This window comes from Microcebus murinus, chromosome 11 (genome assembly GCF_040939455.1).
Source record: "Microcebus murinus isolate Inina chromosome 11, M.murinus_Inina_mat1.0, whole genome shotgun sequence".
Classification (NCBI taxonomy): Eukaryota; Metazoa; Chordata; class Mammalia; order Primates; family Cheirogaleidae; genus Microcebus; species Microcebus murinus.
Genome location: NC_134114.1, coordinates 34,971,531 through 34,986,505, shown reverse-complemented (window position 1 = coordinate 34,986,505; position 14,975 = coordinate 34,971,531). Strand labels below are relative to the sequence as shown.

Sequence of the window (14,975 nt, the reverse complement as noted above, 5' to 3'; positions counted from 1 at the left end):
GAAATGTTAAATTTCTTCTTAGATGAAATTGTTGCTATCATAAACTATTGAAAGACAACAGATGAGGAACTTAGAAGCGAGTGTAACTTATTCTGTGGTAACACAGGTTTAATTTTTCAACAAAATAGCTCTAACCAAATCACATGGTTGTATACTTAAACCATTAATACTTCCACTCTCATTGATGATTAGGAGAAGCAATCGTGTATATGTAAATATTTTTTAAAAGCATATAAGTTTTAAAAAATAAATATCAGCTATATTTTGTGGTATTCGAAATACAGCTTAATTTATTTATGCATGTGATACAACAATATGTGAAAAACAATAGCCTAAATGTAATTATATTAAACTTTGAGAATATTATTTTACATGTGCCTATGCTTCTTTCCATTTGCTATTCTAATCATTACCCTCTTAATTTGGCCCTAAGCCCAAGTCATATTAGAGTACAAGAAAAGTTCAGGGGACAGGTCAAAACTTTAGATCAAGTGTTTCTTTTTCAAAATGTAGACCAACCACATACATCAGAATCAGCTGGGTACTTATTAAAAATGCAACACTTTGATTTATCAGCTGTGATTTAGAGAGGGTGCATTTGTAATAAGCATCCCAGGCAGTGCTGTGCACATGGAGCCAGGTTGCTATAGTTTTTTGACAAATAATAAACTCATAGACCGTTCTTCCTCAGACAACCCCTGAGAATACTTGTATGCAGATTAGCATTTATTGCACAGCACAGTTGAGTAATAAAGCAGAGAAGGCATCAGACGGCCTCAGATTAAAATTTAATTTAAATAGATTAAATAAAACAGTTTCCGAATAGCTTAGAATGACACTTAGAGGCCTGGGGAAAATCCAGCAAATCACAGATGCCCACTTGCCTGAGAGAGAAAAATTCATATATGAAAGGACAGAAGCAGGGCAGTCTACCTCAGATCCCAGGCCCACAGGAGGTCCTATTTTTCCTTCTATATCATTTCCAAAGGCCTGAAAATTTCATCTTCAATTCCAGCCTGGGGAACTCCATGGTTGGAGTGAGAGATCTTCCTTTATAGGAATGATCAGAAATAGTAGCTTCAGGGGTGGTAGTTGTTTTGGTGTATGCCTGTGCATGTGGAGGAGGAAGTACTTTGACTGAAGAGCTAGTCAGGGATTAGAATGTGAAACCCAGATGGCTGGAATTTTTCTGGGTTTAATTCTCACATAATATTTACCCATGATGGCCTACTCATTGGTAGTTTTAAACATTCAATGCAAAATCCTTATAGCAAAGTAAACTTTCTCCTTTGCTACCTGGGAGATTAAACCCTGATAAGACTTAAGCTCTGTTATATATATGATTTCCCACAAATTTTAATATGCATTTTTCTAGTAGACAATTTTCTTGGCACTATCTTCTAGCTTTCACTCAAAACTAGATCATATAGAACATGTATCTTTTATGCACTATGATAGAAATGGATTTTAATGTCTCCTTATATTAGGTTCCTGTTGGTATTCAAAAGAATATGTATGTGAAGAATGGAACATATGCTAATGAAACAAGTCTCAAGATAACAGAGCTTTTGGAAGGAGACGGGGGATCTTACTGGTGCCGTGCATTATTCCAATTAGGGGAGAGTGAAGACCACATTGAACTTGTTGTGCTGAGCTTTTTGGTGCCCCTCAAACCATTTCTTGCAATAGTCGGTGAGGTGGTTCTTTTAGTGACCATTATTCTGCTTTGTGAAAAGTACACCCAGAAGAAACAGCTGGACTCAGGTAGGATTTTTTAAGATAATATTAATTATGATAAGTGTCACTTAATTATGATAAGTATTAAAAACTACTCCTCAGTACATCAATGACTTTAGGGTTTTTGAGAAAAATCTAATTGTTCTTATTTGAAGGAGTATTTATGTTAATAATGATGGTAACAATGAGCTAGGAACCTAAATCAATGGTCTTCCTGTTTCAATTCCTTAAAAAAAAATTTAGTATTAAAAAATACCACTTTTCCCCTTTTGTTTTGGTGCTTACTGGTACTTAAGTACCAATTAGGTGATATGTGTTTTAGCACTGAACTATTAGATCTATGATAGCTTAATATCAAAGGTCTCAAAGGCAATTATTCTTTCACTTAGATAATTCATTTTTAAAAATATTTTATCAAACATTCTGGAGTTCTTATAAAAGAAAAATTTTTATGAGAAACTGTCAGTTTTCTATTTTTGTAGCCTGTGCTTGATGGGTTATGGGTTGAGCAAGCAGTGTTTCCTTGAGAAAATTGATTATACATCCTCTATTTTTTTCCTGATTGTGTACTAAATTTTTAATAACTTAAATAATGACAAAACAAATAATCAGTCATACTTTTGAAAGTACAAGAGCACTAAATATGCTTGATCACAAATGCAGGTAAGGTCTGGAGTGCAGATCAAGAAGAAGGTGTGAGGAAGTGTCCCCATCTAGGATAGCACATCTCACCTTCATTCTAAGGAGAAAAGACAGTACAATGCCATCTTACTTAGGGCAGAGGTTTAATTGAACATGTATGTTCCATAAAAAATAAAACCAAACTTAATAGTCATATTCTTCTTTTGTTACACAGGCACCGAGAAAGAATTTGAACAAATTGAACAGCTGTAAGTATTATTTTTTACAGATAAATTTTCACTTAAGTACAATACAAATAAATATGATGCTGAATGAAATGTTTATAATTAGGAAAGAAAAATCACAGGAATATATTATGTGTTTGTTATTTTTTGTACATGTCCATATGGTGAAGAGTGGTATCCTGTGTCTGCCTACTCACCTTGGAATCCATTTCCATCGCTTATTACCTGCATGTCTCTGTGCTTTTGTTTTCTCCTCTACAAAATGGATTTAATAATTGCACTTACCACATAAGGCTGTTGGAGTAAATGAATATTGTGTGTGTAAATGCTTAGCACAGGCTTTGATGCTCAGAAGGTGTGCAATAACTATAAGGAAGTATTATTTGTTTAAAGAAATGATCCTCAACTTAAGAGGCCCTTTAAAAATATGGTTGCTCAAACCTTGCTGGATATCCTAGATCAGAACCTCTGGGATTGGGGCCAGGGCATCTGTATTTCTTAGAAACATCTACCAGTGGTTCTGATTCTCCGTCATGTTGAAAATCATTGGCCTAGAATTCTATTAGTTGTTATTTTTGAGAGAACACAGATTGTGCCATAAGTTCTCTTATAGACCCATTTGTTTAGAGTTAAGCTTGAGGAGGGCTGGGAATAAAATCACAAGAGATATCATTTGTTTTGGTGATGGTGGGAGTTCCCAGTTCTTCCAAACCACAGAAGTTAGTTTGGAGAGGAAGAAGTTAGTTAGTGAGGGAGGTGCCTAAGACTAGGATTAGAGTCTGAGCAACATAGCTAAGGGCTGGAGACCAGGCAAATGAGACCAGATTAAAGTTGCTGAAAGAAACTGAAGAAATGAAGGTCTGAGCAACTGTTACTAACACACTTGGAGTTTATCTTTATCAGCCAGTCTGAGATCTGAGGTGTGAATACTATAGCCATGGATGGCAGGAATGGGGCAGAGAGTTGTCATTCACATATTTGTGGACATTATTCAAATAGTCATGTTTACTGAGTTCACATACAACAAGTAAAATAAACCAACAAGACATGAGCTTCCAAATTAAGGGCACAAAGTAATTACATCAGGTGTCCCATAACCCTAGTTTAGAATCATAGACTCTTATAGTTGGAAGGAAATTATACCTCTCCCAAGTTCTCTTCTTGGAGAACATGGCCATCTTACTTATATTGATTTGAACTTTTAATCTTTCTGATTCCCATGTATTGGGAATTACTCTATTACTCTATTACTTTATTACTCTTAGAATCATATAAACAACATGACAGCCATTCACATATTTGAAGACAGAATCTTGCCCGGATTCTTCTGTTCTCCCAGCTCAACCTCCCCACTGTCTCTCACCATTCCTGTGAGGTCACAGTTGGAGGTTGCATCCTGGTTTGTTTAAGACACACTCTGAAAGGATGATGCCAGAACTGGGTGGAGTGTGCTGTCACTTCTGAAAAATTTAATTTTCATTTATGAGCCCTATTCTTTAATATTTTTTTCTCGACTGTCTTAGGAACAATATCAAACTGATTCAATCTATAGTATAAAAATGAACTTTCTGTCTTTTCTTTGTACATCATTTCCCCCATCCTTTATTGAACCACAGAGATCACTGAAAGTGTTTCATTTTTTTCATCTTTAGGTTGTTTCAATATCTTTGGATTTAATGCAAATATCAAGTGTACTTGAATTCATGCAGGGCAACCCTTTATGAATGCTCCATTTAGAATTTTTAGTTAGGAGATAATTTTTTTTGGCAGAAAATATTTTAGCATGTTAAATATAAAATATATGTAATGTTTATATATGTGGCATTTGGATATCACTGTTCATATGAGTTTCTTGGTGAAAATGAATTAAAAAAATAGTACTAAGCATATAATGTCAAAAGAAGCTGGTCGCTTCAAGGTAGTTCAATGAGGAGCTCCCTCATCATCTGACCAACTCAATTGTTTAAACCACATAATCCCACCTAAAAGCCCAGCACCCACACCCTCCTAACCCAATTTTGACATAGTTGATGGGGTAGTTGAATTTATTATCTGGTGGTAATGGCTTAATGAGCCTAAGTTGCCCATAAGGGCATTCATTACGGGCAGTCGTTTTAGTCATTCTTAAGAATCTGAGGTCCACATTTTTAACCTTGTTCTAATGGACATGAGGTGGACAAGGAACTATGTTTAACCTCTAATTCAATGTAATAAACATATCAACTTATTGCATCTGAATTACACATATTGGCTAAGCTCCTAAGTGGCTACTACCTTGCATGTTTCAAAACAACATGTAAGTTATGGTCATAATGCCCAAGCCTCCACTTGGGAAGAAGCAGTTTTTACTGTGCTTAAAATAAACAAATCTTTCTCACAATCAAATCTGTGGCAATGGCTCTTCTCCAAGCAGTGGCATAAAAATAAAATCAATATTATGAGTAAAACATTTTTAGGAAGAATGAATTCTGTCCGTATTGACATCTTACATTGTAACCTAATAGCCATGACATAAATGGTATACTGACTTAATTTTATGCAATGTAAACATCTAAGGGTTTTTCTTTTTGTTTCCTATACAGGAAATCAGATGATAGCAATGGTATAGAAAATAATGCCCCAAGGCTCAGAAAAACTGTAAGTTATTTCTGAATGATATTCTAAATAAAGGTAAAGTTCAATATGCACAGGTTGTTAATCTAGTTACCTTTTCTTTAAAAGACCTAGTCACCTAGGTCTTTTTTTTAAAAGACCTAGTCATTTACTCTGTACTTGAATATGCTTGTTTACACTATTATAGAAGAGAATATTCAGTGTAGTTATACAAAGATAAATAGTATCCTTTTCTACCAGAGAACATGTGGCAACCAATCTAAAAGTAAGTCTATTGTACTGTCTGTATATATATTTTTTATCACCATGAAGTAGTTTCTTTTATAATTTTTCATGTAGATTTGTTTTGTTTTCCTCTCAAATTTTCTGGATTTTTCTGTTATTTTATTTGGTATTATAAACTAATCTGCATTAGCTAATTTCCTCTACTGATTAGATTTAAAGTTTCTTAGTTCATCAACATTAGAGTAGGAGCTCTTAGTTTTGGCAGTAGGTTAGATCCTTTACTTCCCAATACTTTTTGCTTTGCTCAAATAGTAATTATAGAATATCCAGAAATCTAATTATGTTTTATTATGCTTTATTTAACTCAGGAACCTGCGGGCCAGTGAATGCAAAACATCATGTCAAAGATCATGGGAAGATGTACGAAGAATTTATATTTCAGCTTTGTTTATCCTGCCCGTTAAGAGTATCTGAGTTTTTATTTTGATTTCATTTTATATTTTTAGCATATCCATCACATAAAACATTTATTTCCTTGTGTTGGAAACACTCAAAATCAGAATCCACTCAAAATATACAATAAATCGTTATTAATTAGAGTCACCCTATAGTGCTATAGAACACTAGAACTTATTCCTCCCATTTAGCTGTAGTTTTATATCCATTAACCAACTTCTGGCTATTCTTCTGCTTTTTGTGACAATCTGATGTTTGATTCAAGATCCTTATTTCAGATTTTATTATTTTTAAATGGCAGGGAGGTAGGTACATTCAAAGTATAATGCTTCTGCATTGTTAGTAGGCCTGATATAGACTTGGAGCAAATGGACATTAATAATCCTTCCTGGTGCACATACCCTATACGTGAGTTTTTATTTTTAAAAGGGTGAAAACTTTGTGTAACATGCTTAGCAGTAGCTTCATAAATAATATATGCTATCTCATATCTAAAGATATATTTTTATTCTGCCATCGTTTGATATTAAAGCAGGGTAAATTGTAGTAAATATATTCTATGAGCTATAACCTCATAGAACCAGGTTCTATGAGCTAATTATTATAGGATGATTAATTTTATTCTGGTCTTCAAAGAACACACGGAACAGATACCAGCAAAATCACTTAATAGTTCATGGAACAAAAGTCACTCAAGACCATTTATAACCAAAGAATTCATTAAAGAGAAAGCTTTTACCATTTGTCTTAAAAGTTTGTTTTTTTTCCACTCATGCTTACTATGTATAGAAGTATTCATAATCATGTAAAGTGTATTCTTCTGTGATATTGAAAAACAATGTCTTCACTAGGGAATGAATACTTTCTGCCTTTGCTTATGATGGTTACTGTACAGTCTCCACAGCAAAACAAAGTGTTTATTCAGAAATATTAATATTTGCAGAAGGCAAGAAAACAAAACCATAGGCTTGCCTCAAGGCTCTGTCACTACAAAAGCAAAATTTCCAGTGTTTATTTCACTTATAACCACTGCTTTCCCACACAAGACCAAAGTGCCTCTTAGTCTTAAAACAGAGCAGTTTTTTTTAGCCATGGGTTTTGGACTTCTTAAGGGACTCTGGTATTGATGTTTCAGGGCGTAGGCCCACATAGTCATAATGTATCACTGCTACGTTGTTGCTTTTGTGGTTTATGGTTTTCCACTATCTTTGATTTGATACCTGATTTCCTGGTATCCATGGCTGTTTAACTATCTAAAAACATATTAATGCTTTACAATAATAACTGCTTTGACTGAAATCCAGAAGTACTAAAGAACTTTATGTTGTTCTGAATGCCTTAGACTTATCTTCAAAAACAAGATAATTGCATACATAACTGAAATATGTTATAAATTCACTATAATCAAATGAAATAAAATCTGAATAGACATGGAAAATTATTGGTGGCTTTGAATGAAATTAAATTCATGCCACAGGATACTGGATGAGGTCAAAGACCATGATGTGAAACCTGCTGGGTGTCCTTGGTGCTGGTGGGTCCAATGTCCCACTGCTGTGGGGCAGCAGTTAAAATAGAAGCAAAGAAGAAAGAGCTTGAGATGGTGACAAGGAACCCACAATGCTTGGTGACTAGGGGATTAAAGCTTGGGGAAGAGGAGTTCAAAAATTTCAAGAAAAATACTTTACAGAAATGTATACCATGTACTGGCTAAGAAAATTCTAATAATATTTTGATAGTGAAAATTATATTACATCCTAACTAATGTTTACCAATATTGCTAGTATGAATAATATACATAGTGATTTGGAAGCTGCTCATTATTTTGTTGCTGTGACAAAATGCAGTATTTTGTTGTAAAGCCTGTTAGTTAACTACACATATAAGTTTGTTGAACTGGAATACATCCCTTAAATAATGCCAGAATTCATTTTATTCTGTCTCACAGCTATGCATTTATTTTGGTTTAATTCATTATTACTTTGATAACATTATCTTGGGTGTTAGCTATATAACCGATCAGTTATCTTAGTTAATCTACACAAGTTGAATGTGATGAAACAATAGTCAGATCTGCTATTTGACAAAGTCTAATTCAAAGTTGTATATTTGTAAATGGGTATATAGGAATCCCCCCCCCCCCAAATGCAGCTCATTCCAGTATGCATCCTTCCATTTTGCCACCACATTTTGGCTAAAATAGTTTTCAAGTAGGAAAAATTGCTGCCCAAAGGTAAAATAATCTGAAATATTTATGTAGTAAATTGAATTTTTAAGTGGCAATTGTTGCATTTATTGTTTTCTAGCAAAGACAATTTATTTCAGCAACTTTAAGCAGAAAAAATACTCAAAAATTAATGTTGATTTTTGACTTTTCAGAGATTCTCTGAAGGATTTCTGGAAAATTACAACTGTTAGATTAAAAATGGACTGCTTCCATTAACTAACCTCATGGAGCTGATAAATGGATTAATGAATAATGACCAATTATAAATTGACTACAAATACTAAGGAGCAGAAAAGCTGAAGTAGGAAAATTACTCCAAGTTTATATATCAGGCACCTTGGCAAATTGTTCTCTTAATCTTTCCAGCTAACAGAGTTTTTTAGCATAATAAGTAGATTTAATGATGTCATAAAATTCCCAGATACTTTCATATTCAGTTTATCCTAATGTGTAAATCTTCTTCCTTTGCAATCTTTTGCTTTTCCCCAGCATCTAGTTACTCAGGCTCAAATCTACAATTCATTGTGATATTTCCTTCTCCTTTGTTAACTAATACTTATTGGTTATGGATTCTTCTTCTTTTGACCTTTTTAATGGTTCATGAATCCACTTCATTGTTACCTCCTCCCTACCCTTACCAGCTGCAACAGCTAATGCCTTGATTTTCCTACCTTAATCTACGGTTCTATCAATCCATCTTTTGCGTGGTGTTCCGAATCTTCTTTCTAAAACACAAATTTTACTATGCAACTTAATATGACACATCAAGTATCTGCCGGCTGACCTTTGCCATTTCTTAATATTGCAGTCCTTCAAATTGCTCATCTGTCTCCAGTGTCTTGAACTAGCCTTGGCACATAGAGACTTGGCCCAGAATGCTCTACATATGCTTCTCTCTGCTTGACTAACTCAAGGTTAGCTTTCAAGACTTTAATCTGATGTTCTTTCTTGGAGGAGCCTTCATACTCAGTGGGTCATACACCATCTTATGTGCTCAAATAACTCCACGTTTCTTTGTGTTTATTACCCTGTATTGTAAATTGTACATTTGTTGGTCTCTCTTCTGGATTTTGCCTTTTATTTCTGTGCTCTATACCTACTGCAGAGAGGGTACATTAGAGATGTCTTGAAATGTGCATTGAAGGGATGAATGCACAAATAAAAATTAAATTTCATAAATGTGGACTTATTTTGAGAAAAACTATCTTGTGACAAATCAGAATTGAAAAATACTTTAACAGAGGAAAACAGGCTTTGTATAACTTCAGTATGTGCTTCTATTACTTTGAAACACATATAATGATAGAATAAAAGTTCCCATCAGATTTTCTTAAATAATGTATTAATGTCTTGTGAACAAGGGGAGTTCTATTCCTAAACTATTATATAGAGAATGTTGCCTTCAACTTATTTAAATTCTTTTTGTTCTTCATGTTCCATGGACAATGTACAAGTATAAATTCTATTTTTATCCTGTATTTTAACAAGATAATGCACTGACTTTAAACATAAAGAACTTTAGTAGTTGTATTCCTTTGAATGGTATCATGGAGAGTTGATATTTGTGCCCATTCTGCTAACCTTCTCATTCCACTTCCTCCTGGCAGTACCTTATGATACTTTGGAGTATCTCAGAATCTAATTCAAAATTTAATCTTAAAAGAAACAATTTTTTAAAAAAGTTTCATTGATTAGTTTTGATCACTGGAAGCATATCTTTTGTCAAATTCATCAAAATAAAAAATTGTCATTTCTGTTTACTTGCTCCCTGGATCTTCATCTAGAGGCATTTAAGTAGGTTCATGCAACATGATTTACTGAATATCAACAGCTAATAGAAAAATGAATCTTCTCTAAATGAATAAATCTATATAAAGAATCGGAGACTTCCATTGGCGTTGTTTATGTTTAGGTGGGAATAAGTTCAAGTATGTATTCCAGTATTAATTAAAAGGCACAATGGAACCTACTTGTTCCATGCTCTGAGTAAATAATGAATGAATGAAAAGTAAAGGAATGACTTCCTTATTTTAGAATCTTAAGTAATATATATGTGTACGATATCTGCTTTGATTTTGATTAATTAACCATAAATTTATCTTATTCTAGTATTGAGAAAAAAACTGGAACTAAGTGCTATTCTTTCATATGATATTTAGGAATATATTTGCACTGTATCTAGAAAGTCAGTTACATGACCTATTTACCAATTGAGTTCTTCATTAAGGATATGTCATGTTGTTAAGTAGTAATGACTGACATATTGGGGGTAAAACATCTGACCACCACTGTGCAAAATGCTTTGAAATATTTTATCTTATTTAACCCTGACATCATCCTATGCTAAAAAGAGTTATAATCTACTTTTTTATAGATGAGGAAACTCAAATTTAGAGAGATTAAGTAAACTGTCTAAAATCACCCTGCCTGTAAGTTTTCAGAGTTGGGATTGAAATCTAAGGAGTCTGCCTCCGGAGCCTAAGCCTGACCACCATGTTGAACAGCTTTGCCCTGCTAGTTGCACACTTCTTAAAAATTAAGGCTATTATCAACTATTTTTATATAAATTTATTCCTGTAGCTGGTCAGTTATAGTTCCATAATCTTATTCTCAAGCTTTATTGGATGCATGCTTTGGCATTCTTGTGTCCCTGCCATGGTGCTGGGGAATCAACACACATTTATTTTAGGGCTCTTTCGTTTTTTTCTTTTTTTCCTAATTTTATTTACCAATTGTGAGGGTGATGATAAAGTATATCATCTAAACACCGAAAATGAAAGAGAGTGCTTTTTTAGGATTTCCCCAGGACATAAGGCAGAAAAAATAGGCCCTGTGCTCATACTTTTAGCCTGCAGGGAAGAACTAAGTACTTTATAGGTGGTCTACCCCAGACACTGCAGTGACATCTGCAGCCAGGTGGAATGATAAACAGAAATAAACTTGCAGGGAAATAGCCATTTTTAGTAAATGCAGGAAAACAGCAAATTTATAGTAAATGTCAGGTGACTCTCATTATAGAGAAGTATCTATAATGAGACAACTTAGTAAGCCTAAAGTTTTATTACTCTATCACCCAAAGTATCTAACATAACTAAGATTTATTGGTATTCAAAAGTATGATTCACAAATTATAAGAAAAGATGGCAAAGAAAGTCATGTTTTTGATGGCCTGTGGAATAAACTGGACAATTCCTTGGTCTTTTATATCTTCTGATTAATATGTCATAATAATGTGTGTGTGATTCTCAATCAGGCATGCTTGATTATACAATAAAATTTGCTTATGAAATCAGTGAATATCATTCATGAATAACATTGTCAAAATTACTTTCAATCTATATTTAGGCTGAACATCAAAATTTCTTACTCTATCCTTACCCCAATAGGAAAATGCTAGGTAATCCTGTTCAGGGAATTGGTTAAAATCTATATTTTATTTTGGTATGTTATCTGTTATGTTTAAAAACTTTGTTCCTAAAATTGATTTTGCTATTTAATTTTTAATTTACTTCAGAAAATAATTTAGCATGAATTCTTATTTTTCTAAAGTTTATTTGATAAATGAAATATTAGAGTAATTATATATATAATTAACTGTAATGCTATTTAATACTGCAAAAAGAATAGCACAAAATATATTAACTGCTTTTATACTTTTTAAGATAGAAATGTGACCATAACCTTTTAAATTTAAATCAAGGATCATGGATTTATTATGACATATTTCCCAATAATTGTAATGTTTTCCTTTTTTAGCATATGTGCCTAAATTCTCACCAGTGCCTTTCCATAACATGTATGCAGCACAGAAAATGTCTGTATAGGAGTGTTTTAAAAATCTTTTCTGTTGCATGCAACTTAAAAGATATATCTAATATGCAATTAAATTCAATAAAATGTACTTGTGAATTAAAATATTATGTATTGGAAAACATTTTCAAATTTTTAATTTTTAATACTGTTTTAAAAGTGAATATAAAGACACTTGATAATAGAAATCATTAATTTCTTTGTGTAAATTTTGTTAAACAATTGATCCTTCTCACGCCCAACAAAAAAGTGTATCTAGAGCTGGGACTCCATTTTGACACATCGAATCAGAAGTCATTCAGAAAGGAATTTTCAAAATGTACCAAAATGTATTTGGAAAATTAAAAGGCACTATGACCTTGACAAAAACGGACATTTAAAATGAAATTGATGCATAGAACATATTTGTTTGTTCTGAGTAAATTTTTTAAAAATTTTGCAGCATCATTTTAGATTGATTCAACAAACATGGTTACAAAATATTTCAAAGTTTCGAAGTGAGTAAGTATTTTCCGTGACTGGATTAGAAAACAATGGTTGGGGGTCAAAATCTGAATAGATGGAGTGGATATACTTTCTTCTTTTTCCTGGTAAGTACAGCTACCAACATTAGGCCTTATAAAACAAGCAGGAAAAGAGTCTGACTTTAGCCAAATATTGCTACTGTGGCTCCACCTCCACCCCCACCATCAAAGACTGAGTGGGGAACTGGGAGCCATGAGCCAAGACCCTTACCTGAACTGGTGTTAACAAGGAGCCCTGCCATTCCCAGTGGGAAGCCTGAACTCCCACTCCTGCTCTGGAAGAACTGAGTATCTCTCCTTCCCTGGACTGTCAATGGAGGCAGAGTAAGGAACTTGTATTTCTAATTGTACCTGACAGTAATGAGGTGAAGTACCTTTTGTTTTCCACCAAAGTAGAGTCAGAGAAGGCCTGCTAAGTGGAAGATTTATATAAGATCTAGAATCTCATAATGCCTACAATATCAGGTTTCAATACAAAAATCACATCATACAAAGAATCATAAAATTCTCAACTTGATTGAGGAAAAAAAAAAAAAAGATGCCAACCCCAAGGTGAAACAAATGTTACATCAAAGTGCTTCAATGAACAATTACCAACAAATGAAAAATTGAAAACCTCAGCAAATAAATACAAATATCAGAAAATAATTAGAAGGCATAAGGAAGAACCAAGTAGAAATTTTAGAACTGAAAAAAACAACTGAAATTTTAGAAAAACTGAATAAATAAGCTCAACAGCAGAATGGAGATGGTGGAAGAACAAATCAGTGAAATTAAAACAAAATAATAAAGATTATCTAGTTTGAGCAGCAGAGATAATATAGACTGAAAAAAATAGACCCTCAGGGCCTTGTGGGACTATAGCAAATGATACAACATTTGTATCATAGGTGTTCCAGAAGGAGAGGGCAAAGGGTAGGGCTAAAAATGTATTCAAAGTGATAAATAGATAAACAAAATCTGGTGTAATTCATATAAAGGAACATTATCCTTTAAAAAGAAAGAAATCCTGTCACATGATACAATGTAGATGAACCTGAAGGACACTGTGCTAAGTGAAATGTTAGTCACAAAAAAATCCCCCAAAATACTACATGATTTCACTTATACGAGGTATCTAAACTAGTCAAATTCATGGAAATATAAAGTAGAATGATAGTTACCAGGGACTGGGGGAGGGACAAAGGGAATTGTTTAATGAATATAGAATTTCAGTTCTGCAAGATGAAAATGTTCTGAATATCCATTTCACAACAATGTGAATATACTTAACACTACTGAACTGTACACTTAGAAATAGTTAAAATGGTAGTTTTATGTTTTTTAAATCACAATTCAAAAAGTGATTTAAAAAACCCTATAAATCTTTCAGAAGAAAAACTGTTTAAGACTTAGAGCTTGATAAAAAGTGCATAGACATGACATCAAAAGAACAATCCATAAAAATAAAATTAATAAATTATACTTCATCAATATTTAAAACTTTTACTTTGTGAAGGACCTTGTTGAGAGGATGAAAAGACAAAGCATGCACTGGGAGAAAATATTTGCAATCCACATATCTCACAAAGCACTCATTTAGAATATATAAAGAACTCTGAAAGTGAACAGGAACAGCAAAATAAAGAATCCAATTAGAAAATGAGCAAAAGACATGAAGAGACATTTTCCCAAAGAGCATATATGGATAGCAAATAAAAACACACAAAGATGTTTAACATCATCACTAGCCATTAAGAAATGCAAATTAAGATCTCAATGAGATATCACAATGAGAATAGCTAAAAAAAAATACAATACTAAATACTGGCAAGGATGCACAGAACTTATATTTCTCACATTGCTTGTGGAAATGTACAGACCATCTGAAAGGTAGGATAGCAGTTATTTTTCTTTTTTTTTAGCCTGTAGAACTGTGACAAGTTTAGTAGTTTCTTAAAATAATAAACATACACTTATGATACAAGCAATCTTACTCCTTGGCATTTATTTCAGAGGAAGGAAAGCTTATGTCTACACAAAAACTATGTGTGATTGTTCCTTTCAGCTTTAATTTTTTTTTTTTTTTTTTTTTTGAGACAGAGTCTCGCTTTCTTGCCTAGGCTAGAGTGAGTGCCGTGGCGTCAGCCTAGCTCACAGCAACCTCAAACTCCTGGGCTCAAGCAATCCTCCTGCCTCAGCCTCCCGAGTAGCTGGGACTACAGGCACGAGCCACCATGCCCGGCTGATTTTTATATTATATATATTAGTTGGCCAATTGATTTCTTTCTATTTTTATGGTAGAGACGGGGTCTCGCTCAGGCTGGTTTTGAACTCCTGACCTTGAGCAATCCGCCCGCCTTGGCCTCCCAGAGTGCTAGGATTACAGGCGTGAGCCACCGCGCCCGGCCTCAGCTTTAATTTTAAAAGTTCAAACCTGGAAGCAAACAAAATGTCTTAGAATGTTTAAGCAAACTGTGATATATCCATACTATGGAATATTACTCAGCAGTAAAAGGAACAAATTATTGAAATTTG

At 33.5% G+C, this 14,975-nt stretch overlaps 1 protein-coding gene across 1 annotated transcript in view; it reads left to right on the top strand.

Moving 5' to 3' along the window:
• Positions 1-6,650, top strand: part of EMB (embigin) — a 40,970-nt gene extending 34,320 nt beyond the window's left edge. Inside the window, exons 6-9 of the mRNA XM_012740418.3 lie at positions 1,488-1,764; positions 2,594-2,627; positions 5,186-5,240; positions 5,810-6,650. Of these exons, the coding sequence (XP_012595872.2) occupies positions 1,488-1,764; positions 2,594-2,627; positions 5,186-5,240; positions 5,810-5,827 (384 nt within the window). The 3' untranslated portion in view covers positions 5,828-6,650. The remainder of the gene's footprint in view (positions 1-1,487; positions 1,765-2,593; positions 2,628-5,185; positions 5,241-5,809) is intronic.
• The last annotated feature ends 8,325 nt before the right edge of the window (positions 6,651-14,975 follow it).